General features: G+C 41.9%; 1 protein-coding gene across 1 annotated transcript; it reads left to right on the forward strand.

Moving 5' to 3' along the window:
* Positions 1-323: 323 nt before the first annotated feature.
* On the forward strand, positions 324-25840 carry LOC101396177 (putative dimethylaniline monooxygenase [N-oxide-forming] 6). Its single transcript, XM_004425177.2, is given in 10 exon segments — positions 324-336; positions 7112-7230; positions 12591-12779; positions 13893-14055; positions 16190-16305; positions 17678-17910; positions 20722-20974; positions 20977-21085; positions 23544-23616; positions 25498-25840. Coding segments are annotated over 10 exon segments (1611 nt in total).

Raw genomic sequence — 25840 nt, forward strand, 5'->3', positions numbered from 1 at the left:
AACCTAAGCATTCACTGACAGATTAATGGATAAAGAAATGTGGTGTGTATGTATATTTATGTATGTATTTATTTATTTATTTATTTATTTATTGTGGTATATATTTGTATATATATACAATGGACTATTATTCAGTCTTAAAAAAGAATGAAATCTTGCTATTTGTGACAGTGTGGATGGACTTTGAGGGCATTATGCTAAGTGAAATAAGTCAGAGAAAGACAAATACTATATGTGGAACCTAAAAAAAACAAAAAACAAGCTCATAGATACAGAAAATAGATTGGTAGTTACCAGAGGCAGGGATGTGGGGAGTGAGTGAAATGGGCAAAGAGGGTCAAAAGGTACAAATCTCCAGTTACAAGTATAAGACCTAGGGATGTAACGTACAGCATGGTGACTATAGTTAATAATACTGTATTGCATATTTGAAAGTTGCTAAGAAAGTAAATCTTAGTTCTCATCACAAGAAAAAAAATTTTTGGAACTGTGGTGAGGATGTTAACTAGAGTTATTGTGGTGATCATTTTGCAATATATACAAATATCAAATCATTACATTGTACACCTGAAACTAATATAATATTATATCTCAATTACACCTCAATAAAAACAAAAAGTGTATTTCTCATACTCAAAGATGTAAAAAGAATAGTTTAGAATGCTGTGAAACTGACAAGAAAAGTAACAGGAGGTCAGAAAAATCTGGAGAGTCTGGTGGAAACTGGACTATCAGGAAAAAGTACCCACAGGTTATCACCACCAACATGAATACAAACCCAAAACATGCTGGGAAACAAGCCCAATTGGAGACATTTGCTCCAAGTCAGAGCTTTGGGGAAACACTTAAAGTAAGATGTGCTAGTATCATTTAGGAAAATGTTCTCCTTGGTAGACTTGTCTTCTTATAAAATAGAACTTCTCAATAAATAAAATTGACTCTTACAGAAGACTAACTATTTTTCACTTACTGGGTAAGAGGTTTCCAGGAAAATAGCCTGGCATGCCACATGTCTAATCTAAGACAGCAGCCACCAGAAAGAAAGCCAGCAGTGGTTGTTAGAGGTTGAATGGGCCTCTGGAATGGAATCTGAACCATGATAGGAGCATCTCTTATAATAAGTTAGTGATCATATCATTTTTCAATTAAATCAGCCCATTTCTGAGAGTGAGAAAGGGCATTATTAATAAAGATGCTGGCACAATTGATATTCCAAGACTGTCTGGAGTAAACCAGGATGCATGGCCACTGTACTTGTGGGAACATGTCCTCTCTACCAACCTGACCATTCTATAATGGTTGAAGTTCCACCACTAGAAATATATTCCTTTGGTTTAAAACAGAGCTGTCTCTTAAAAGCCAAATTCCCCCATCATGAATTGCCATATCAACACTTTCTTAGTCTTAACCACTGAGTGTAACTGTTTTTCAGATCCCTTGCAAAGAGACATGGTTCCCTGGGACATGGCTTTGAAAGGTTCAGGTGGGAGGTACACCCCGCTTCTGTGTACTCTCCCAGGTGTGTGCCTTTTCTCCTGCGGTCCCAGAGCTGACAGTGTTTTCTCCCTCTCTGTAGACACACTTTTTTTCCATTCTTCAGGGCCCGACTCAAACATTGACCCAACTGCAAATCTTTCTCCAGTCCCTTCCTACAGGTAAACTCTGCACTCTTTGGAGTTGGAATGACCCTTTTATAAGCTTCTGTTATTGCGCTATCATCACCAAAGTTGTATCACAGTCAGCAATGCATGTGGCTTCCTCCCATCTATGTGGTCCACGCAGTGCCTGACACCGAATAAATACTCTGTGCATGTTCATTGTGGGAGATCAAGATTTGGCCACCCTGAAATCTATCTCTTTACCTTGCTTGTTTTCTCTGAGGACATTTGACCTCCCCTACTAACTGCCTAAAGAATTTGACATGGCGGTTCCTTCCTGGAACAGATCTTCTATCATGATGGCTGTAAAGATAATGTAGGATAGAGGTTACAATAGGAAAGCCACCAAGCCTCTTTTATCAAAAACTCTGTCTCTCCCTGACCACATTATCTATAGATGACCCTGAAAAGAATTGTCTTCCTGCCCTCTGAAGTCCCAGGCCACTACCTGCCCCCAACACGCTCCTCGCCTTTAGCTGCAATACTTAAGCAAGCAGCTTAGACAGAGGGATGAGTTGCTCATTTCTGAGTTTCTCCCATGTATACATGTTATTAAACTTGGTATTATTTTCTCCTGCTAACCTGTCTTGTTAATTATTTGGCCAGCCATAAGAACCTTAAGGAAAAGGGCTGAGGGAGATTCTCCCTCTTCCCCCAACATCATTCATGGGCAGACGACATGGCGTCATAGCCCCACTCGTGTTAGCTGTGTGACGCTGTGCAGGTTAACCTCCCTAAATCTCAATTTTTCATCTGTAAAATAGAAACAATAATACTTGACTCCTAAGGCCCTCAAGAAAATAAATGAGAAGATAATGTATCTGGCGTGCTTAGCCTAGTGCCTGGCACCCAGTGAGTGCATGGCCAGCACAATCAACAGTGGTTATTATTATTAGTCCCCACCACCCTGTCATTTCCTGAGTGCAGGCACAGGGTGAAGCATTTTACACGCTGCAGCCTGGAGTTTGCACTAGAACAACGTGTTTCTAGGGGACAGTGCCCCGTCCACTTTATTGTCGCTGTAACTCAGTGCCTCACACAGTGCCTGGCATAGTGTAAGTGCCCAATTAATATTTGTCAAACAACCCTCTGAAGTATTATCTTTTCTGTACTCTCTAAAGTGAGTATTCTCCTTATTCTCATTTTATAGGATATTGGAAAAAACACAGCATCAAGTCATAAATTTTTGCTGGTTTACCAAATTTGAACAACTTAGTTCCTTCATTAGTAAATTGGGGATCGTGATAACAATTATCTTACAAGGTTGCTGGAAGATAATAAATGGAAAACACTTTCTAAATATTTGTCAGTACTCTACAAATGTTCCTTAATCTCATTCTGATCTTTATCCAGATGTTGGAAAGTCTAGTGTGAACCAGAGGTTTCAGCTGGAGAGCCCTGAGCTACAAGAGAACAGCGTGGGACTTTACATACAAGGATTCCTGGGACGCCAACAAGGAGGTAGACTCCCAGCTGATGGGCAGGTGGAGGAGCCCTGGAAATGACCACCCTTCTCCCTGGTCTTAACACATCTCCTCCTCCTGGGTCCTCCATAATGCCCAGGGCCAGCCCTGAAGGAGAGAATCACTGGGTCTGAGAAAGAACAAGACACTGTGAACAATGTTCTCCCATTGTTTCCTGGTCTTGTTCACTTTAATCTATCAAGTAACCCCAGGGACGTTATCACTTGTCTGATTAAGTACCTAGAATACTCCCTCTTATCTCTCTAAAAGATGCTGCAAGCTGTGGGAACTCAGAGGCAAAAGACCCACAAGCTCATGACTTTCCTAATAGACACTTCTGAGGTCTTGTTAAGTCACAAATATAGTCTCAATTCAGAAAATAGAAGATCCAGTCTCTCAGGTGATAATCAAAACCTTGGACTTTATTTATTTAAAATTCTAATCTTTTCTCTAGTACCTCCAGCTGGGCCTATTACCAGGCGAAACCTGAGGTCCTGGAACAGAGCCATGAAACTTGACTCCTTTACCACCTTGTTTCCACTCTTCCTCCCCACAACGCTGATGGGGAAGTTTCTGACTCTTTCAGGAAGGTCAGGAAGAGGGTAAGGAGGAGGGGAAGGAAAGAGAGGTTAAAAAAAAAAAGTGAGGAGGGGAGATTTTACTTAATTGGTATTGTCATATTCTGGCTTCCAGGTCTCTGGGCCTGATAGATGTTCATAACTAATTATTACTTGTATGGATGTTTTGGCTTATACTTCAGGGGCCCCAGAACAGTGGTGGTCTCTCCCTAGTAGTTCCCTTGACCCGGAAGAATGGATCCTGTTCTGGCAGACATTTCCTTAGCCCTACTGGACAGAATCTAATATGATCCCATATTAGCTTTCTCTTGGGTGGCTCACATCTGGCCCTCAGGAAACCCTTACACACACTTCGTCTCAACCAACTCTGGGAACACAGGCCAAACCCAACACAGAAGCAACACTCTTTCACAGCCAGCCGGCCCAAATCGGATCCTCCAGTTTTCCTAGTTCGGTAGACAAAGGTCCGTGGGGTCCCTAACTGCTCTCTGAGTGGTGAGATTGATCCCCTCCTCCTATGCTTGCATGAGAAGCAGGTCTTCTGTTTCCATTTCTTTGACGGGAAAGGAACACTCAGCACACTAGCTGCTCTTTCCAAAGAGATCTGCTTCAAAGATTCTCTCTCCAACTCCACTTTCTTGACTCTCTTATGCGTCAGCTGAAACTTCCAATTTAACAAGTGCTCTGAGCAGCCAAATTAAATCAAATTTTTGACAGTAGGGATACATAGAATAAATTGCTCTTAAGCAATTTAAATGTATTTGCGTTGCCTTTGGCTTATATTTTCTATCTTTGAAAATGTTTACTGAGGTTTACTCAGTAAATTAAGAGATTTACAGAATGTTGAAAGGACTTGAGTAATTATCTAGTTCAATTTGCTCATTTTACAGAGGAGAGATCTGCAGTCCTGCAAGAAATATCACAAAATATACAACCAAAGGGATAAATCACTGAGTATTTACTATATTACTTTTAGAGAAGGATATGAATATGTTTAGGTATTCTACGAATGTAGGAGTGGCTTCCATTTAATAGCACGTAACCCACTGTGCTAGACGCTGCCTAGTAACACTTGGTATATTGTCTCTCCCCCTGTGGGTTCCCTCCTGCATCGCTAGCACTGGTAGGCTAAAAATCACATTTCTAAGACTTCCTTGCAGTTAGGGCTTGGATGCAATTTTGGTTTTTCCAGAGAGCTAGACATCTGGGCTTGGAAGGAAGGGAAACAGAGGCTGAATTTCAGTGACTCTGTTGATCAGCAAACGTGTTCCAACAGGTGAGTTTACGTCAGCCAAACTCCAGGTCCCAACCTTTGGAGATGCCTGTGGTGGCAAGAGCAGTGTCCTGCCCTTTGGACGGCAGCACTAGGGGTGTGACCTTACAAGGCCTATAGCAGCCCACTGGCTTCTGTTGCTTCAGCCCTTTCACCGATTGCAAGCACCTAATTTCCCGTATTATACCCTTTTCTTCATGAAATAGAATGGTTTCTGCTTCCTATACTAAATCACGACTCATGTGTATATAAATCACAACATAAAGTCTTAAAGATGGAAGGACCTTCTTTGAGGCATCAAGCCTATCATCAGTCAGCAACATCTATTTCTTAATATCCCTTATGTCCAAAGTCTATTCTCCATTCCCAGACACTGCTCTAACTGAGGTCCTCAGTATCTCTGTTCTACACTATTGAAATAACCTCCTGGATTCTGGTATCCCTGAGTCTAGTCACTGTCCACTCTAGCTTCCACGTGAATCTGATCTTTTCTGATCATGTCACTTTCTTGTTCAAAATTCTTGAATGGATCACCATAACCCAGAGGATGGCATCCAACCCCATGTGTGTGGCACTTCAATATCCCTCATAATCTGGTCCTTGCATATTTAATTCACCTCCTGCTATTCTCATCACCTTATGGTTCAGTGGCACTGAAATAATTATAGCTCACTGTCATATTCTCTTACTTTTCTGGGCACTTGCACATATTTTCCTCTCTGCCTATCATGTGTTCCTTGCCCACTGTCTACCTAGCAAGCATCTATTCTTCCTTCAAGACTCAGCTGCCTTCTCACTTCCTCTTGAAGCCTCTCTCATTCTTCTCCCAGGCAGACTTAGATGTTCCTGCCTAAGTGCTGGCACTGCACCGAATCCTACTTCCATTGTGACATTGATCATCTCTCCCTCCATTAGACTGTATGCTTCTAGATGGAAAGCACTGTGTCTTCTCATCCTTGAATCCCCAAGAGACTACTATAATGCATAACATATGGTAGGCTCTGAAGGAAGTGGAAAGAAGGGAGGGAGGGAGGAAGTGGGAGAAGGAGGGGTGTAGAAGCAGGAAGGGTGGGTAGAAGTGAGAGGGAGCCAGAGACAAAATTCAGCAACTTCGCAGTTTTGTCCTTTGAGTTCACTAGTTTTACAAACTCATCATCTCAAACAGTTAGCTCAGCTCCTCAAATCATGCCTTCTAAGTTTACAGAAAATTGAGATTTTTTTTTTCCACTTTGGCACAACAAAACCTGTCATTATAGTCCAGGTGCATAGCCTTTGTTTATATATTCTATAGCTCCAAAGCAAAAATAAATAAAAGGACCATTGTTCCTTTAACATCCCAGGGGTTTCACTGAACAGCTTCAGTGACCATATCAATTACTGTTTTATTTTTTGGGACCAGGGTACCAGGGACCCCATTCTTGCCCTTCCCCCATCCGTTTCCTCCTCCCCCATCCCTTACCCTGTTCTGCTATCCTTATCACACTCCGTCCTTCTCTTCCAGGTTTTACCAGGGCTCTACACCATGAAAAATACAAGGAAAAAGGAATTTTTACTTTAAGAATAACAACTCCTCCCCTTTCCCCAATTTTTACATCAAAAGACATTGTTAAAAGCCATTCTCTTCTACATTTAGAGAACTGCTGGTTCTCCGAGGAAAGGAAGGCAGTTGGTTAAGAGTAAGGCCCCTTACGGCCAAGCCTTCAAAGTGAGTAGGGGTGATTTGTTTCAGTGGATTTCATGCAAAAGTCTTGAGTTCTAGTTCTGACTCCTTTACTTGTTAGCTCTGAGACCCTGAAGAAGTAATTTCTAATCTTCTTGGAGTGACAATTACTTCATTTGCAATTGAGAGCATTGGATTGATGAACTTCAAGGTCCCTCCTGCTCTGGCATTCACTGACTGCTATTTTTGGCATCTTGAATAACCAGGAGAAAAATCAGATTTCATACCTTACTATAACAAAAGTGTTAAAAATAATGAGCATAAACTGTTAATGTGCATCTGTGTCTCCTTGTATTAAGGTGAGGATCCCGACACATAAACCTCGGCTGCTTATTTCTACTGAAAAATCCCAAGTATTCAGGAACACTCATCTGAAGAAGCTCTCTCCAGACCCTCCTACGGGTGACCCTGGGGAAGAGTGGCCATCATCAGAGCTGGCATCAGTGGCCTGGCCTCCGTACGGTGCTGTCTGGAAGAGGGGCTGGAGCCAACCTGCTTTGAGAGGAGCAATGATATTAGAGGCCTGTGGAAATTCTCGGTGAGTGGCACATCTCTGGGACACCAATAGTAGGGAGATTGGTCCCAATGCAAATCAAATCTGATCAGTTCTAATTCAAACTCAGGAGGTAGGTCACAAAAGCTCCACATCAGGAAAGTAAAGTCTTATCTCTCCCATTGCACTAATGTCCAGTCACTCAAAACTATTTCATACTAGCAGGGCTTATCCTGAAAAGGACTCCTCCAGCTCATTAAACATTGTCACCTGCATGACAGAGCCCAGATCTCCAGGCTGTAAAGGTTGCTAATGTCAGCAATTAGCTGAAAAAATGCACCACTGCCTCCCCCATGTAACTGAAAGGATTCTATCCCTATTCCTCTTAAATTCTAGGAACATGGTGGGGGAAGGTGGGGGAGGGGCCTAGACTAGCCTCAGAAGTTCTGAGTGATGGTCTCAACTCTCAGGTTTTCTGGGCAGATTGATTTTAAGCAAGTCACATTTTTCTTTCTGGACCTCAAATGCTCATTTATCAAATACAGAAGTTGGAAATTGTTACCTCTAATGTGCTAACTCACATCTATTGGGCAGACATTATAAGTTATTTAAATGATGATTGTGTGTGTTGTGTGTGTGATTACTGAATACTCTGTCAACTCCAAATCCGGAGAGAAAAATGATTATCTTTGCCGTTCTGGCTCATTGTTAGAGAAATAATATGCTCAGAAAATATTCATTGAAAAAAAAATTTTTAATCTCAAAAGCTACTTTTGGGGAAACTTCTAGCCTTTCTGTCCGAATTTCCAGCCATTGTGACTGGATGTAGATGATACATATTTGGTGTGAAGACATTACATCACATCATTCACCTTGTAACCATATTCTGTCCTGGTCTCGGTTATTGCCCAACATGCGACAATAGGCTGCTCTAATGGAGTATATCAGTGCTAACATAGAACACACTTATATTATCTCAAGAGCTTTTTTAAAAAAAATTGGGGTTCCTATAACTCTGAAAGTATTATATGAGATATAATATCATTTCCATTAGGGAATAATCAAGAATTATTTTTTTAAGAATTTGATTTTCTTTATTTCCATTTGTTCAGGGAGATATGACCAGCTAGCCTAAATCATGAAATGGTTCTCTATTGTCTCATTAGCAGCAATTAAATGCTGTTTGAGCATCTGTTTTGGCAGAGTTTTGTGCTAGGTACCGGGATGACGAATATGTGACATAATCATTCTACATAAATGGTTTCCAATCTACTTGGTGAGGCGAGCCGTAATATAGATCCACAGTCCTTTGATAGAAAATGGACAAAAACTCATTTGATAGAAAAACCTGTCCTGAAGTCATATGGTCAGAAAACATGAGTTGAATCGACATGAGGCTATTTATAGTCTTTATTTGTTCTACTTTGTGTTTTGCTGGAGAAATTTTACTGCATTTGATTATAGAGTGCTGCCCCAGATCTCACTAGGAGTGTTATAGAGAAAAATCCAAAAATCTGCAAATTCGAAAATATATCTGTCCCTAAGAGTTTCAAATAAGAGATTACAGAACTTTACAACAACAAGGTAGCCCTTGGTGATTGTCAACTCAATGAACAGGTGCTGTGAGATTTAGAAGAGGGTGGGCTAGCAGATATGTCAGCAGCTCAAGGGAAACTTCCTGCAAGGATAGAACTTAGCTGAGACTTCACCCATGTTCTCAGACAAAGTACAGGACAACTGTGTGACGCAATTCCAGAGTGCCATTCCCATTGCAGTCTGTGAATGGTACCCCACAGACATGTAGTCACCAACAGCATGCCAGTACCAGGTGAGAGAGGTTTCTAAGTCGGGGTGACCAGCACTCCACGAAAGGCACAGAAGGCAATGAACATGGTGTATCCAAGGATCTGTAAGTTAGCCAGTGCAGCCACATCAGAAATTTACTTAAGGAAGCAATAGATGATAGATCAGTAAGATACAAATTCAGACTCTGAGTTATCCGTAAGAGGGGATGTCTCTTTTCCATAAAGTCATTGTGTGTAAGCGGAATTATACTCAAAGGCCCGGTGGGAATATATACATATAAATATTCTAAACTTTAGCCACCTACTTCCTTCTTTTCTAAGAAAGTTGCTTGGTACAATGTGTGTTCAGAGAGAGATTTTTGAAAAACATGTTGTGTAAGCTTTCATCTTGCAAGTCCTATTTGGTAGAAGGTATTCTGGAAGAGAGAAATCTGATAATTCTGAATTTTTCACTGTGTGTTTTTTCTGCAAAATAGAAACCAACTGGAGAACACTAGCAGGCTGAGTGTGTGCATGTTTCAAGTTTCATCTACTCCAATAGACAGCCCCACATCCTCAAAAGATTTCAATGCTGCTGTAATAAGAGGTTGCTCAATAAGCCGTGTACAATAGATCAGTATCGTTTTGATTGCAAAAGGGAAAACAATGGAACCAGAACTACCTGGACTTTTGTTTCACACATTCATTCATTTATTCCTTCAACAAATACATATTTGAGGACATTCTGTATAGGGTACTGAAGGTGTGGAAGATTATCCTCTACCCACTCTGGGTCCTTTCTGGCTGGGCTACAAATTAAATTGATGTGAGACCGAAGCAGGAGAAAATCAAACAAAGCTTTAACATGTATACATGGGAGAGACCCACTGGGTAACTAAGTATCTTGACAAAATGGCAGATGTCCTCTTTTTAAATAGATTCAGGTAAAGACAAAGGAGGATGTTGGGGGTGAGGGGAGTGAGCTAGGGGAAATTACCAGAAAGCACAGTAAACAAGAGTATGCAGGGGCCAGCTCCATGGTGTAGCGGTTAAGTGCGCGCGCTCCGCTACTGGCGGCCCAGGTTCGGATCCCGGACGCGCACCGATACACAGCTTGTCAGGCCATGCTGTGGCGGTGTCCCACGTAAAGTGGAGGAAGATCGGCACGGATGTTAACTCAGGGCCAGTCTTCCTCAGCAAGAAGAGGAGGATTGGCATGGATGTTAGCTCAGGGCTGATCTTCCCCACCAAAAAATAAAAAAGAGTATGAAGAATTAAGTCGTTGCTTTCCGCACAGATAAGAGTTTCTAGAGATAAAGTCATCTCCCCTTCTTCCTGGTACAGAGAGGGAGACATCTTTACAAATGGAGATTTCCCTTATAAATGTAAATGTCTCTTACAAAGGTTAACTTCTACTTTTACTTGGAATGGGCTTAGCAGGGACCTCCCAGTCTATCCATAACCAAAGTTAAATTCTTTTAGGCAGTTAGTGGGGGGACAGCGGTCAAAGTTTCTTTCAGAGAAAATAATCAAGGTAAAGAGACATATTTTGAGGTGGCCAATTCTGATCTCCCACAGTACAAAATAAGGTATAGCTGCACATAAGAGGTACAACAGGCAGCCAGCATTTTAAAAGCAGAGAGAAAACAAGTATTAGAATAAACATAATGCGAGTGAATATGTGATGAGGGCAGTAAAGACAATCAAAGCTTGGGAGAGGTAGAGATGACTTCCAGCTGGGGAGAGGGAAGGCAAGGAAAGGCATGATGCAGGAGGCAACCTTGAGGGTATATTTAGACAAGCAGAAATGGGAGTGATAAGCAGAGATGGAACATGAAAGAAGATCACCGCACACTGCTGTAATGCATGCACAACGTTCTTGAATTAGCCTCTGACCTTGCCCTCAAGTTCCTTATGTTCTAGTGGGGAAGATGAGACTTGGACACAGTTGTAACCCAAGACAGATGGCGATAATGTGCCCAGAGCTGCTTGGGTCCCTGGGTCTAGGGCAAGCTCTCTCAGCCAGAGGCAGAGTCTGAGCTTAATTTCCTTCTTACCAGCTCAAACCACCCCACAAATTGAAATAATGAAAATGCGAGCTCTCTAGAGCAATCGTCTGTTGTTATATAATACATCTGTTTTCCTTTGTTTGGAGAACAGCCTTTTAGGAAATATTCCAAGGAGCTCTAGGGCACATAACCTTCTTTCCTCATGCTATGATTGGCTGGGGTCAAGGCAAAAGAGCAGAGATTCATTAATGATGGAAATAATCCAATGTCTTATCACTTCTGTTTCCCAAAGCAGAGTCTTACATTTTTGTAACCAGTCCCCAGCCCACAGCTCAGCCCTCTCTCCCTTCGATGGGCAGCTGAGAAACCTTCTGACCTCTCCTTCTCACAGCCATCAACAAAGGTCCTGGCTGTGGGTGAACAAGAAAAACAAACCTGAGAACCTGCCAGGCACAAGCCTCACCTCTTTTCTGACCTTAGCAAGAATTTCAATGTGAGGCTTAAAAAAAGTTAAAATCTCTGAGCTTAGCTATTTATGAGAAGTACAGCAACCATGAGTAGAAGAAGTTTTATTTCAACTTGAGGTGAAACCCTGAAGCCTCGGCCAGCCCCCCGAGACACAGTCCTCTCAATCTTTTCCAACACTTTTTGTCTCCATCTTCCAGAGGTCATTTGGACCTCCATGACTGGAGGGAGATAGATGTCTTGAATCCGGCAGCAACAGGACATTCCATCCTTTTCCTTCATTTCATTAGAGTTCCTTCAGGATTTGGGGAAGCAGTGGCTGCCAGCTTTTAAATGCACTTTCAAGGCAGCACATTGTGTGAACTCTTATCCTGTCCTTACAACAGAGAGGAAATATTTATTTTCAATTTAGTTTTCAACCACTTCTCAAAAAGAAGCCACTTTTCAATTATACAGTGGCTTTAAAATGAAGTGCCAAGATTTAACACAAGTTCTGAGGCTTCTGGTTTCCTGTGTTTCTTTGATAAGGAGAGAACACCAGTAACTGGTGAGTGAAGGAACTCCTCAAGCACAGAATTCATTTACAATAGAGCTGTGGTTCTCAAAGTATGCTCCCTGGACCAGCAGCATCACCATCACCTGGAAACTTGTTGGAAATTCAAATTCTTGGGCCTCACCCCAGACACACTGAATCAGAAATTCTGGGGGTGAGGCCCAGAAATCTATGATCTAAGGAGGGCTTCAGGTGATTCTGATGATGCCAAAGTTGGGAAACCACTTCAATAGAGGGTTCTGTTGTTAGTGAAGAGTTAGCTGAACTCCATATAGCCAATCAAATAGGCTCCTTTGGACCTTTTAGTTGTGTTTTTTTAACATGAGTATGAGATCAGAACCATATCAGGACAGCAGGACTATAAACACAGAACTAAACTGGGGGCAATTAGTGTAAGAGGACTAAGGTGGAGAATGGCCAGCTCTGGCCAGGTGCTATGCTAAGGTTCTCCTTTCCATATCTTACAGAGAGCTGTCGATTTTTTTCATGGATTTTTTTTAAATATTAAAAGGAGTTCAGTCAACTGAGAATTGGATATTCACTGAGGGGAACACCATTCTTCGCTTCCTTTTTAAGCTTTATTATTCTTCCTAGGACCGTGCGGAAGCAGGCAGAGCCAGCATTTACCAGCCTGTGTTCACCAACTTTTCCAAAGAGATGATGTGCTTTCCAGACTTACCTTATCCTGATGACTACCCCGACCACATGCACCACAGCAAATTCCGGGAATACGTACAGACATTTGCTCAAAAGAAGAATCTTTTAAGACATATACAGTTTGAGGTAAGGGCCTCATGACTTGCGCTGTTGGTGTCAATATGTATGGGTTAGAGGAGAAGCAAGGATACAGCACCCTATTATAGAAATCAGAGCCACATGTTTAGACACCTCGCCAATCAAACGTTGGTTCATGTTATAAAGTATGCATGCATTGGTTTTTTCCCCTAACATGTTCTCCACTAGTCTCTGAGAGCTTCTAAAATACCACAGAAAAAGCAGGAGAAGGCTATGCCATCATAGTGTACTTTCTACCCTCATGCTCTTATGTTTTAGAAAGAATCCCAGATTCTCTAGTCCATATTTAGACTTCTGTGGGTTCAATGCCAATGAGTTGTGGTACAAGAAAATGTGACATTTGTTAGAAATTCTGCCATTATGAAGAGAGTAATAATTTAAATGAATGATTAATGTAGTCTGCCCTCATTCTTCACCCACTTAGTTCCTTAGATTAGGAGCCTTAGGAGTTATGGCATAGAGGCATTGTCTCTGTAAGTAACAATAACACTTTACATTTGTTTAGAACTCTTAACCTCAATTCATTACTGTTAAATGCATAGTACATACACGTAGTGAGAAAAATAATCAGCCAAATTATGAATTGGGATGATATTTAATAAAATTTATTTATTATTTTATTATTTATTATATTTAATCTAATATAATTTTACATATATTTACATAATAGTCATGCTATGGAAGTGACTAATATTTCCACGGGAGAGTGTCTATACATTGCAAAGGAGAGACCAAGGATTGAACCCTGAGACATTCCCATATTTATGGAGTAAATAGAAGATGAGGTCAGAGAGGAAGAAGCCATGAATGTCAGTGGAGGCTGGCAGTAAACAAAGGACATGGCACCTTTTACAAGAATACTCAATGTAATTTACCCCAAATCTACCAACTAGATGTCAAAAAAGTAAGTATACCCCAGTCAGTAATTTTCCTTGTGAGATTTGAAGATTCACTGTGACTCCTATTTTAATGTCTTCCCATAAATGTATCAATGACCAAGAGAGCTCATAACAGTTATTTCTTCCCCAGAAACACTGCAAGGAAAAAAATAAAACCCTTAGAATTGTAAGTAGAAGGAATTTCTTTCTGGTTTTCTTTGAGACCCTGGTTTCTAGTATAAAGAAATGTCCCATCTTCTTAGTCACTGGCCAGTTGGAAGTTGTTTCAGAAAAGGGTGGGAAGCAGGAATCTACTATTTTTGATGCTATAATGATTTATTCAGGACATCATGTATACCCTATCCTACCAACTTATTCCTTTTCTGGTAAGTTTAGAAAACATATAATAATCTGGGGACTTACACACAAACAACAAGGGTTAAAATAGATCTTTCCATAGATTGTACATAATGATTTTTTTTTATAATTTTATTTATTTATTTTTCCCCCCAAAGCCCCAGTAGATAGTTGTATGTCACAGCTGCACATCCTTCTAGTTGCTGTATGTAGGACACAGCCTCAGCGTGGCTGGAGAAGCGGTGCGTTGGTGCACTCCCGGGATCCGAACCCGGGCCACCAGCAGCAGAGCGCGCGCACTTAACCGCTAAGCCACGGGGCCGGCCCCATAATGATTATTCTGAAGGTTCCAAAGATTTCAAAACAAAATTTTTAAGTCTGATGACATGTGAAATATAGTAATAATTGGTCTCCTGAATGCTTATACTGAAAGAATTAAGGACTTTCAAGTCAGAGATCAGATAAAGACACACGTCCTCATATAGAAAACCTGGGTATTTAAATTTTATCTATATCCACATTTTGCAAATTAACTTTAGAAATCTCAGTAAGTGTATGTGTGTGTGTGTCTGTGTGTGTGTAGTGGCATGCTCCACTACTATACAAAAGTGGCAAACATCAAATAAATACAACACACAGGCAACCTTCCTTCCTCCTTCCTTCTCTCCTTCTCTCCGTCCTTCTTTCCTTCCTTCCTTCCCTACAACAGGATCACATGTCCACTCAAAAATATTGGAGTTCGCATCTCAAGGCATGACGTTCATAGGCCAAGATAATTAAAAGAGCAGAGATTCAGGGGGAATGGAAGATTGAAACCATTATGATAAGAGGCAGTATATTGAGGGGTTCTGAGTGTAGGCTCAAAACACCCAGGCTCAACTCCTCATTCCTCAGTTCCTTACCATGTGACAAGCCGCGTGACCTATTTGTCTCAATTTCCTTGTCTTTCAAAATATAGATAATATGAGTACCTGCCATTCAGAGTGTTATCAGGATTAAATGACTAACCGGGCCTCTGCCGGAGGAGACTCGTTCCCAGACACAGACTGTCACGAGTGTGCTTGCCTAGTTCCTCATCAGTTACTGCTTCCCTCTCACTCTCACCAAAACTTTCTACCTTACACCAACACCTCCATTTGTGTTACAGATAGTGCAACCGGTTCGGACAGCTTTAGCACTGCACAGGGTGCCTCTTTCCTGGTCTGCTTATTCTGGGTCACTGAATCCAGTCCAACTTATACAGTGTCTACTTCTTATTTAGTCAGCTTTTGTAACCCAGGTGACACTGACGGGAAGTGTAAAGTAGTTGGTGACCATGTGGATTTTAAAATGAGACTTCCTGGGTTTAAATCCAAGTTCAATCCCTTATCTGCTTGTTTACTCTGCCTGGGCCTCAGCTTCCTTATATGTGAAGTGGGATGGGAGTGGTACTACCTGAGAGGGTTATTGTGTTTGTTATATAACTGGCTAGAACAGTCCCTGGAGCAGCATTCATACCACATAAATATTTGCTCTCATTATTATGATCTGTGTCCCATGAAGTTTCAGCCACTCTTGTCTTGCCCTGCAGGGCTGCTTATGAATTAGAAGTAATTCCCCATCACGAAACCTTCAATGCTCCTAGTTCATGGTAACTTCACTGCCCAAGCATTCATTCTGTCCATCACACACCCCTCAAAATGGCACTGACTGACTTATCAGGAACACCTTCTTTTTCTTCTTAGCCTTGCACTATGCAGGGAGTTGACTACAAATGGGCTCCAGGGAATTTTGGAAGATGATGGAAATATTCTAAAGCTGGATTGTGGTGATGGTTGCATATAAATTTACTAAAAATCATTGAATTGTAAAAAAAAAAAAAAAGGACTATATGGCCAGAACATGTACACTCTTTAGCAGAAGGCCTAGCCCATAGTAAATACTCAATAAATTTTAGCTGTTATTATCAAAATATGAGTTCCCATCCCTTAAGGGTTTTTTTTAAGATACTAAAGTAATTATTTGGAGGTTTAGTGTCAAAAACCACTACAAGGATAAATGCATTTCAACTAGGGAACTTTTTTAAAAATTAAGACTGATAACAGGAGCTTTAAAAAAAAAAAAAGTGAGTCTTCAGCATTTCTTCTGAAAATCAGCTGAAACCACGCCCTGTGTTCCACTTAGGTCTACACCAGTTTCAAGGCCGCTACCACCACAGCCACAACTATAAGGGCCCAGAAGCCTTCAAGGAGAAGAGGGTCCTTGTGATGGGCCTGGAGAGCTCAGGATCTGACATTGCTGTCAAGCTCATCATCTGGCTACACAGGTACATGAAGTAAAAGATTTTGGGAAGCAAACCTAGGCTACAGCTGTGCTATTAAATCAACAGCCCAGGCACTGAGCGGGGTGTTTGCTATGTCATGCCACAAGGCATCCACCTACTGTGTGTGTCCATTAAATCCAGGAGGACTTGAGATATTCTCTCCACGAAGCGAGGTAATGTGGCCCATGCCAGTAAGGAAGTACATTCTGCTGGAACCAGAGGTAAGTGTATGTGTGTAAATATATGTAAGTGTGCTTTTTTTGTTTTATCTTCTGATCACCTTCAAGCAAACTGTTTGCTAGTCAGGGTCTACCTGACTAACAGTATTTCTTATCACCTACCATGCAAGTGGTACTGTGCTTGCTACTCTGAAGTTCTGGAAGATGCATAAGATTTGGTTCTTACTCTCGTTTATCCATTCAACAGCCAGTACTCAACAAATATCTGACACTTATGTGTCAGAACTATGTCAGACTAGAAATAAACACAGAAATAAGTGGGACTACTTCCTGCCTTCAAGGAGCAGCAACGGGTGGACGTGGAATGACAGGTACACAGACCAGGGCAAAAGGAGGTCATGCGATTTTAGTGACATTAAGTGTGGCGGTGGCAGCACGTGAAAAGAGAAACTAACTTGGCCTGAATGAAGCCAAGGAAGGCTTCCCAGAGGACTCCAAGCTGCGTTGTACATGACCAGTAGACCCTGAAGAAACTTAACATATTTTTAAAGAAATAGGTGCTTGATAAATAAATTCTTAAGTGGATGTAAATAAAACCTAAGGATTTTTCTTAAAGTCAAATTCCCTTGGGTTATTACAAAGGTGGTACAATAGACAAGCAGCCGGGCTCGTCTCAGGGCTGAGGCAGCTGCCCTGGTTTGGGATGCCCAACAGAGGTGCTGGGGTGGATATGTAGCGAGGACAGGAAAGGAGAGTGAGTACAGAGAACAGAATTAAATCCTTGGCATCTCCTTAGCCTACTTTCAGCTAGAGATTTAGCTACATTTCCCCCACCCAACCCAGCAGCTACTGCCACCCACCACCGCTGAGGCTCACTGGGTTGTCTGGTCTCCACCAGACCTACCATCTTGGTCTATGAGTGTGTGAAGATTAAACCTGTCAGTTACAGTTGATTACACAGCCCTCTTGTTTCAAGATGTCAGGTTCTCCTTCTTCCAGCAGCTATGCACTAGCCTTCTGGGGTGCAGAGAGGGAGTAGTTCTGCCTCTACCTAGCTTCAATCGTGGACTATTCATCTTGACCCACCTCTTTAAAAGTGCTCCTGCCTGGATATTGAGGGAAATGTATGGAGATGTCCATAATTGTGTCATATTTGCTTATTTCTTACAGATTGATTTTGAAATCTATGTTCCTTCCCCAGAAGTCACTATCAGCACCAGAAGTGGTTCCTGGGTCATGAGTCGGGTTTGGGATAATGGCTATCCTTAGGATACGCTGTATGTTACCTGCTTTGCATCTTTTCTCTGGAATACCCTTCCTTTGTTTATCTCTGGCTGGTTATATGTCAAGAAGATGAACCCATGGTTTAAGCATGAGAACTATGGCCTGATGCCTTTAAATGGGTACTACAAATAATACATGTTTTATCATTCAAAAGAGTGGGGTACTGGGGCCGGCCCGCTGCGGAGGCCTGGGGTTCGCCGGTTCGGATCCCGGGTGCGCACCAACACACTGCTTGGCAAGCTATGCTGTGGCGGCGTCCCATGTAAAGTGGAGGAAGATGGGCATGGATGTTAGCCCAGGGCCAGTCTTCCTCAGCCAAAAAAAAAAAAAAAAGGAGTGGGGTACTCATTTGAGCTGAACTCTTTCTCTCTAGGTCTTACCTTAGTTGTCTCATCAAGGCTGATGGGATTAAATCAACAACTGCATAGGTAATATGATATACCCAGAGACCAAGTAGGCATGAAAAACTTATTGAAATTAGTCTAGTGGGGAAAGGAGTATAGAAGAATACAAAATGGGGATGGAGCAGGCAGCTAGATCACCCTGATATGCAGGATTCATGTATGGTAGCTACCTACAAGCCATAGCATAGAATTTTGAGGGTTGAGCCACCTCATAAATTGTTTTTCTGAGGAATATCTTGTCCATGCTTATGGGTAAATGGGGATAGCAATAACAATACCTACTCCTCAAGACTGTTGTGGTATGCAATAAGATAAAAAATATAAGAATCACTTTGTAAGCTATAGAGCTTCACAAATACTGGTTCTTATTAGTCTCAAATTTTCGAATATGCTTCTAATGAACAATTAACAAAGAAGTGTTAATCAACATGTCTCAGCAAGTAGAAAGTCTCAAAATGAAAGTGCACACCTCCTCCTCCACGGAAGGGCTGACATTTCTGCAGGACAGTCAGGAGGCATGGAGCATGAAGGCAATGGAGAGTCACAGAACTGATGGAGCCTGTAAAATTAATAACATTTGTTTATTTACTTCCCTATAGAGACAGAGCCCAACACCTACTCATTAGAAAGACATTCTAGGTAGAAGAATCAGTATATCAATCGAAAAAATATATTTAAGTGGGGTAAGGAAGGAAACGATTCACTAGAAATGTCGTCTTTTGGCCCATGCTAGCAAAGTGCTTCATTGTGCTTGGAAAACAGGTTAAGGAAAAGTAAGAGATAACTGTAAATTGGCATAGCAAATACCAGGTTTAGTAGCCAAACCCTCACTCCATAGCACTTATCCCACCTAGTCTGGCAGAACTCTATATCCCTAAAAAAAAAAAAAAAAAGTTGATTTCATGCATTTAAAATTGTGTTTAATGTAATAGAAGCTCCGAAGCTTGAGCTGGTTAAGATTTTTTGTCTCGTAAGAGTAACTGCAAACTGTATTTTGGCTTCATCCTTTAGACAATTAGAACATAGTTTTGGAAATCCATTCATTCTAAGAACTAAGCTTCCTGGGCCGGCCCTGTGGCGTAGCAGTTAAGTGCGCACGCCCTGCTGCCGGAGGCCAGGGTTCGGATCCCGGGCGCGCACCGACGCACTGCTTGTCAGCCCATGCTGTGGCGGCGTCCCATATAAAGTGGAGGAAGATGGGCACGGATGTTAGCCCAGGGCCAGTCTTCCCCAGCAAAAAGAGGAGGATTGGCATGGATGTTAGCTCAGGGCTGATCTTCCTCACAAAAAATAAAATAAAAAAGGAAATAAGCTTCCTTCTGGAAAGGGTTCCAATTACCCTAAGGTGTTGATGACACCACTCCCTCCTCCCTCAATGGGGAGGAGTAGTGGGGAGAAAAACAGGTTTTGCTGTACCCTACTTTTGGCCACCTTATGAGATAAAAGAAGAGGTCGCAGAATTATAGAAGTCAAGAACAGTGCAGAAGTATAGAGACAAATTCTATGATTTATCAAGTTTCTTAGTGTTTGAGATAGTTGGGGGAAATTCCAGAATCCCTGAAGGAAACTCAAGTCAAAATGAAGAATATTATCAAAAAAAAACACATCATTTCTCGAATTTTGGCAATGGAAGTGCAGAATCAAAGTTGTTAGACTTTCTTTTGTGACCACAGCTGATGAAAGGAAAGCAAACATGACAATGAAACCTCCTACCACAGCAAATCTGATTTCCTCATGTAGGATGAGACCTTAGTTATAGTGATGGTTCACTTATAATAAGGCACTGTTTTAACTGCTTTACAGATAATTGTTCATTTAATTCTCACACCAATCCTATGAGGTAGATTCTATATCATCCCCATTTTACACATAAGGAAACAAATACAGGGAAGTAGCAGCTAGTAAGAGACAGTAGAGTGAGGTTATAAACTTGGCCCAGCTGGCTCTGGAGTCAGCACTCTCAACCACCTCATTATGTCTAGGAATTAGTTTTCTTCTCATCTACTCGGTGGGTCTCCAAAAAGTATAAGTACTCATAAGAAAATCTTCAGGTTTCAAAGAGGCAAAAGAGACAGCTTAGGTGGAAATTTTTAAGGATTGTTATAGGCAATAGGAAAAGAATTGCCCAAAAGAAGAGTTCAGTGGTCTTTGTGCTGATTTTTTTTTTTTTTTTTTTGGCGAGGAAGATTAGCCCTGAGCTGAAATCTGTTGCCAATCCTCCTCTTTTTTGTGGAGGATTATTGGCCCTGGGCTAACGTCCGTGCCCATCTTCCTCTACTTTATATGTGAGATACCTGCCACAGCATGGCTTGAGAAGCGGTGTGTAGGTCTGCACCCAGGATCCAAACCTGCGAAACCCGGGCCACCAAAGTGGAGCGCACGAACTTAACCACTGTGCCACTGGGCCAGTCCCCTCATGCTGATGTTTAACTGCTCAAATTTGGTTCAACACTATGGACTGTCGTGGATATATCTTGGAAATGAGGTACTTTACAGCAAGTACCTCTGTCTCTTGTTTCTGCAAAGTGCCCTGAAGAAAGACCCTGTGTTCAATGACAAGCTCCCGTCCTGCATCCTATGTTGCACCGTGTCCCTCAAGCTCAGTGTGAAGGAGTTCACAGAGACTTCAGCCGTGTTTGAGGATCAGCCCATGTTTGAGGCCATTGACTCCATCATCTTTCCAACAGGGTATGATTATGCCTACCCCTTCCTTGATGACTCCATCATCAAAAGCAGAAACAATGAGGTCACCTTGTTCAAAGGCATCGTCCCCCCCACTGATGGCTGACGGAGAAGCCAACCTTGGCTGTGATTGGCTTTGTCCAGTCCCTTGGGGCTGCCATCCCCACAACTGACCTGCAGGCCTGCTGGGCTGCTAAACTGTTTGCAAGCAGGTGGGCAATTCTGTCTTTCATTCATTCAGGCAACGAACATTTATTCAGCACCTACCATATGCCAAGCACTGTGCTCAGTGCTAGGAATATAAAGGAAACAAGACAAACATGCTCCTCGACCTAACAGAGGTTAAAATAGGGTGGGAGAATACCACAATACGGCAAGGTTTAGGGTGTTCTGGTGAGGGGAGTTGGGCAGTGAGTTATTCCATGAAGAGAGAACAGCATGAGGAAAGGCATAAAGGTGAAGAACACCATGGAGCATGTGAGGAACCAGAAACATTTTGGTGTCAGGGAATATAAAGCAGAGGCAGAATGTGGCAAGAAATGGAGGACCCCAGGGTCCGGCCCAGTGGCATAGTGGTTAAGTTCACACACTCCGCTTCAGCGGCCCAGCATTCGACGTTTCAAGTCACGGGAGTGGACTGACACACTGCTCATCAAGCCATGCTGTGGCAGCATCCCACATACAAAATAGAGGAAGATGGGCACAGATGTTAGCTTAGGGCTAATCTTCCTCACCAAAAAAAAAAAAAAGAAAAGAAAAGAAATGGAGGACTCCAGAGAACGGAGGCTGTGTTAGGGAGCTTAGATTTCTTGTAGGGGAATTGGGAGGACTTTGCAAGGCTTTAAGCAAGAGAGCGGCAGTGGGTCACTGCAATGTCAAGGTACATTACAAAGGTTGGAAGGGCCCTGGTGGGTGTTAGGGGCGTGCTGGAGACCTCATTGGTGTCAGCCTGTGTCAGAATAGCAATGTCAACTCTATTGACAATCTTCTCCCCCTCCCGCCAATCTAGACCCCATGGTTTCCAGGGGCTACCAGTATGCTCATGTGAGGAAGTCAAGAATGTGAGGATTACACAGAGAAAGGCAATGTCTCAAATATGTTGATTTAATTTACTCTGATCATATTGATCATCACTGTTACTGAAAGCATCTCAAACCTAAGGGTTCGAGAATCTTGGCCAATATAAATATACCTTACCTAACATACTGTCCATAAAAAGCTAGACTATAGGTAATGAAGAAAATATACAATCATACAGTGTGTGTATGCTTTATAAAAATGTTGTGGATAAACAAGCTTCTATTTCAAATGTACCACAAAGGATAATTATTTAAATAAACCCTGTCATGAAATCTTTTATAAGCGTGCTCCACTCTAAAATACTTCTACTGTCTTTTTCTCTTGAAAGGCACAACAGTGCCAAGCACTGGAGGTTTCATGGGAAGATTGGATACAGTTCATAAACCCAAGAAATTTACATGAAACATAGAATCATTTATTCATTTCAGCAAATATTTATTGGTCACCTACTATGTGCCAGACTCTGTCTTGACTCTTGGGACACAACATCCAGCAAAACAGACCAAAATTCTGGTCCCTTACTTTCTAGTGGGTGCCCAGCAAACACCTGACCACGGGGCACTACCAGGCTGTGGTGGATGCTAACAATGACTGGGAAGTGTTTGCGCACTGGGAATGTTATAATCATTTCCTGTCATTGTCACAAAGGCAAATGAACTACTGTCAGCACTCAGATAAGCGGTCCACTGATGTAGTGAAATTTGCAAGAAACTAAAATTTTCTACTGCCCCTTAAAATATCCTCCCTGGCTGCAAGCTCATGCTGGAAAACCTATGCTTCCTTCCATTGTCTTATTTTAATTGCCATGTACCTTAGAGTGAATTATTTTACCAGATTATTCCTTTTTTTTTTTAAATGTTTTCTCTATTTCCAATATCAACTTTTTTGGTTTTTTCCTGAGGAAGATCAGCCCTGAGCTAACATCGATGCTAATCCTCCTCTTTTTGCTGAGGAAGACCGGCTCTGAGCTAACATCTATTGCCAGTCCTCCTCCTTTCCCCCCCCCCAAAGCTCCTCTAGATAGTTGTACGTCATACCTGCCCATCCTTCTAGTTGCTGTACGTGGGACGCGGCCTCAGCATATGGCCAGAGAAGCGGTGCATCAGTGCGCGCCCGGGATCCGAACCTGGGCCGCCAGTAGCGGAGCGCGCGCACTTAACTGCTAAGCCACGGGGGCAGCCCCCTACCAGATTATTTCTTGAGAGACTTCTTAATAAGAGGCTACAGAAAAGATATATGAAGAAACTGTTAAGCTATTACGTGCATGAGGTGTACCTGAGGCATGTTGAGGATTAGGCCTTCCATAATGTCGCAGAAATATGACATTGGGTGATTTGAAGCTATAAACCTCTCTGCTGTCACTCTCTGATTGCAGGCCAGCTTTGCCATTCCCAGAGCAGATTTATCGACTCCTCAGGTCTTTGTTTCTGTAAATTGTTATTCTACTAAAGATACCAAAGGCAGCTCCTCTTGATACAAAACTTTTAAGGATACAGTTGATAAATATGGAATGAAATTCGTCGTGTCATTATATATTTCTGATTTCTTTCTCTTTTTCAATATTTCTCTCTTCATTTCCTTTCTAGACTCATGTACCTTGCCAACTACAAGTGAAATGACGGATGACATTGATGAGAAAATGGGGAAGAAACTCAAGTGGTAAGAGATTGTTCTTACCAATGACACAAATCCTAAAATTCGCCTTTGTATATAGGAAAACAATATATTATATAATATTGTCACTAGTCAAAGTTCACATTTTTGGAATACTTGCTATAATCAGTCAGTATTAGATGGGCAAATAATCGTCATTATACTTTTGTATGAAATGTAAAGTCATTACACTTCCGGTATAATTCTAGAGCAAAGGTTCCCAAACAGGGGTGATTTTGCCCCCAGGGGACATTTGACAAAGTCTGAAGATGTTTTTGGTCATTGCAAGTGAAGAGAACATGCTACAGGCATCTAATAGGTAGAAACTGGGGATACTGCTAAACATCCTACAATGCAGAGGACAGTCCACCTAAACAAAGAATTATCCAGCTCAAAATGTCAATAGTGCTGAGGTTGAGAAACGACTCTAAGGCTTTCCCCAAGAGCTCCTTTCCCATCAGTCACATGTCTGTCAGCAAATTAGCTAGCTGGAAACTGAGCACTGGCAGTGGTGTAATAAGAAACCGAAGAAGAATTTAACTGAGTTCACTTGCCCTAGTATTTTCTACTAAGAGGGTATTCACTTCTGATTCATCCAAACACGTGTTTTTAACTACACCATAAACGGGATTTAGAGAAAGTCATTTAAGTGGCTAGACATCAAATATTTAAATGTAATTTTTTTCATGTTAACTACTTCTATAAAAGTAAATCCTTTCAAATTACATATCAAAATTTGTTGAAAAAATAATTAGATAAAGGATCACATTTGGATGAATGTGACTGCACAGGAAGTTTCTTTCCTCTTTCAAGCCCCTAATATGTCATTCATTGAATGCCCCAAGGTAGTCGCTGGTTGAGGGCCTAGAAAAAAGAAGACGTGGAATCCCCACACTCAGCAAAACCTCCCCTGCACCTCATCCGGTTCACAGGACAGCTACATGAAGTGCACACTCCTGTATACACTAACAATTCATGCAGCTCACTCGACTTACTACCCTTTATATTAGAGGCCAATAGGAATAAAGAGGAGGAAAGAGAGGGGCCTCAATATCAATCTCATTGCATAAATGATAGGCTGCTCTCCAGGGTTCCTAAAAGTAAATGAGGCCACACTCCAGTTAGAAGAACGAAGCAATTTATGTTAGTGAATTGCAGCAATATTAAAACCATACATAGGGAGCCGGCCCCGTGGCTTAGCGGTTAAGTGCGAGTGCTCTGCTACTGGCAGTCTGGGTTCAGATCCCTGGCGCACCAACGCACCACTTGTCCGGCCATGCTGAGGCAGCGTCCCACATACAGCAACTAGCAGGATGTGCAACTACGACATACAACTATCTACTGGGGCTTTGGGGAGAAGAAGGGGAAAAAAAGGAGGAGGATTGGCAATAGATGTTAGCTCAGGGCCAGTCTTCCTCAGCAAAAAGAGGAGGATTGGCATGGATGTTAGCTCAGGGCTGATCTTCCTCACAAAAAAAAAAAAAAACAAACCATACATAAACCCAATTTTAAACATATTGATGTAAAAATCTAGCATTGAGGCAGATCCTAAGCAAGGTCATATAAAGAATACTCATGTGTTGAAGAGTAAAATAAGTTAATCAGTCGTCTTGAGACTCTAGAGTCAGTTTACTCAGGGCCACGTGGCCAGATGCAAAAGTCCACAGTGATATCAAACTTGGATAGAGATTAGGAAGGAGGAAAAAAAACCACCTTATTTAGCTCGTTTACAGTCAAATAATAAATGACAAATTCGATGTTGTAGAAAAAGAGAGGAACGTGGGTATTACTGGAGATGCTAACTAAAATGTTACTTTTCTGAGATAGAAAATGTGCTTATATTTGCAACTGTGACACTTATTCCAATATATTCTTTTCTTATGTCAGGTTTGGCCAGAGCCAGACTTTGCAGACAGATCACGTCACATACATGGGTGAGCTGGGCTCTTTCACAGAGGCCAAGCCTAACATACCATGGCTCTTCCTCACTGATCCCCAGCTGGCCCTGGAGGTGTGCTTTGGTCCTTGCAGCCCATACTAGTTTCGACTGATGGGACCAGGGAAGTTGGATGGGGCCAGAAATGCCATCCTGACCCAACGGGACAGGACAGTAAAGCCAACCAAGGCAAGAGCTGTCAGTGAAGTTCAGAGACCCCAACCCTTTTACAATTTGCTCAAAATGCTTTCATTCCCAGTGCTGCTTCTGGCTGTTTTGCTATTGTTTTATTAA

This window comes from Ceratotherium simum, chromosome 2, assembly GCF_057802395.1.
Source record: "Ceratotherium simum simum isolate JZ-2026a chromosome 2, ASM5780239v1, whole genome shotgun sequence".
In the NCBI taxonomy this organism is placed as follows: Eukaryota; Metazoa; Chordata; class Mammalia; order Perissodactyla; family Rhinocerotidae; genus Ceratotherium; species Ceratotherium simum.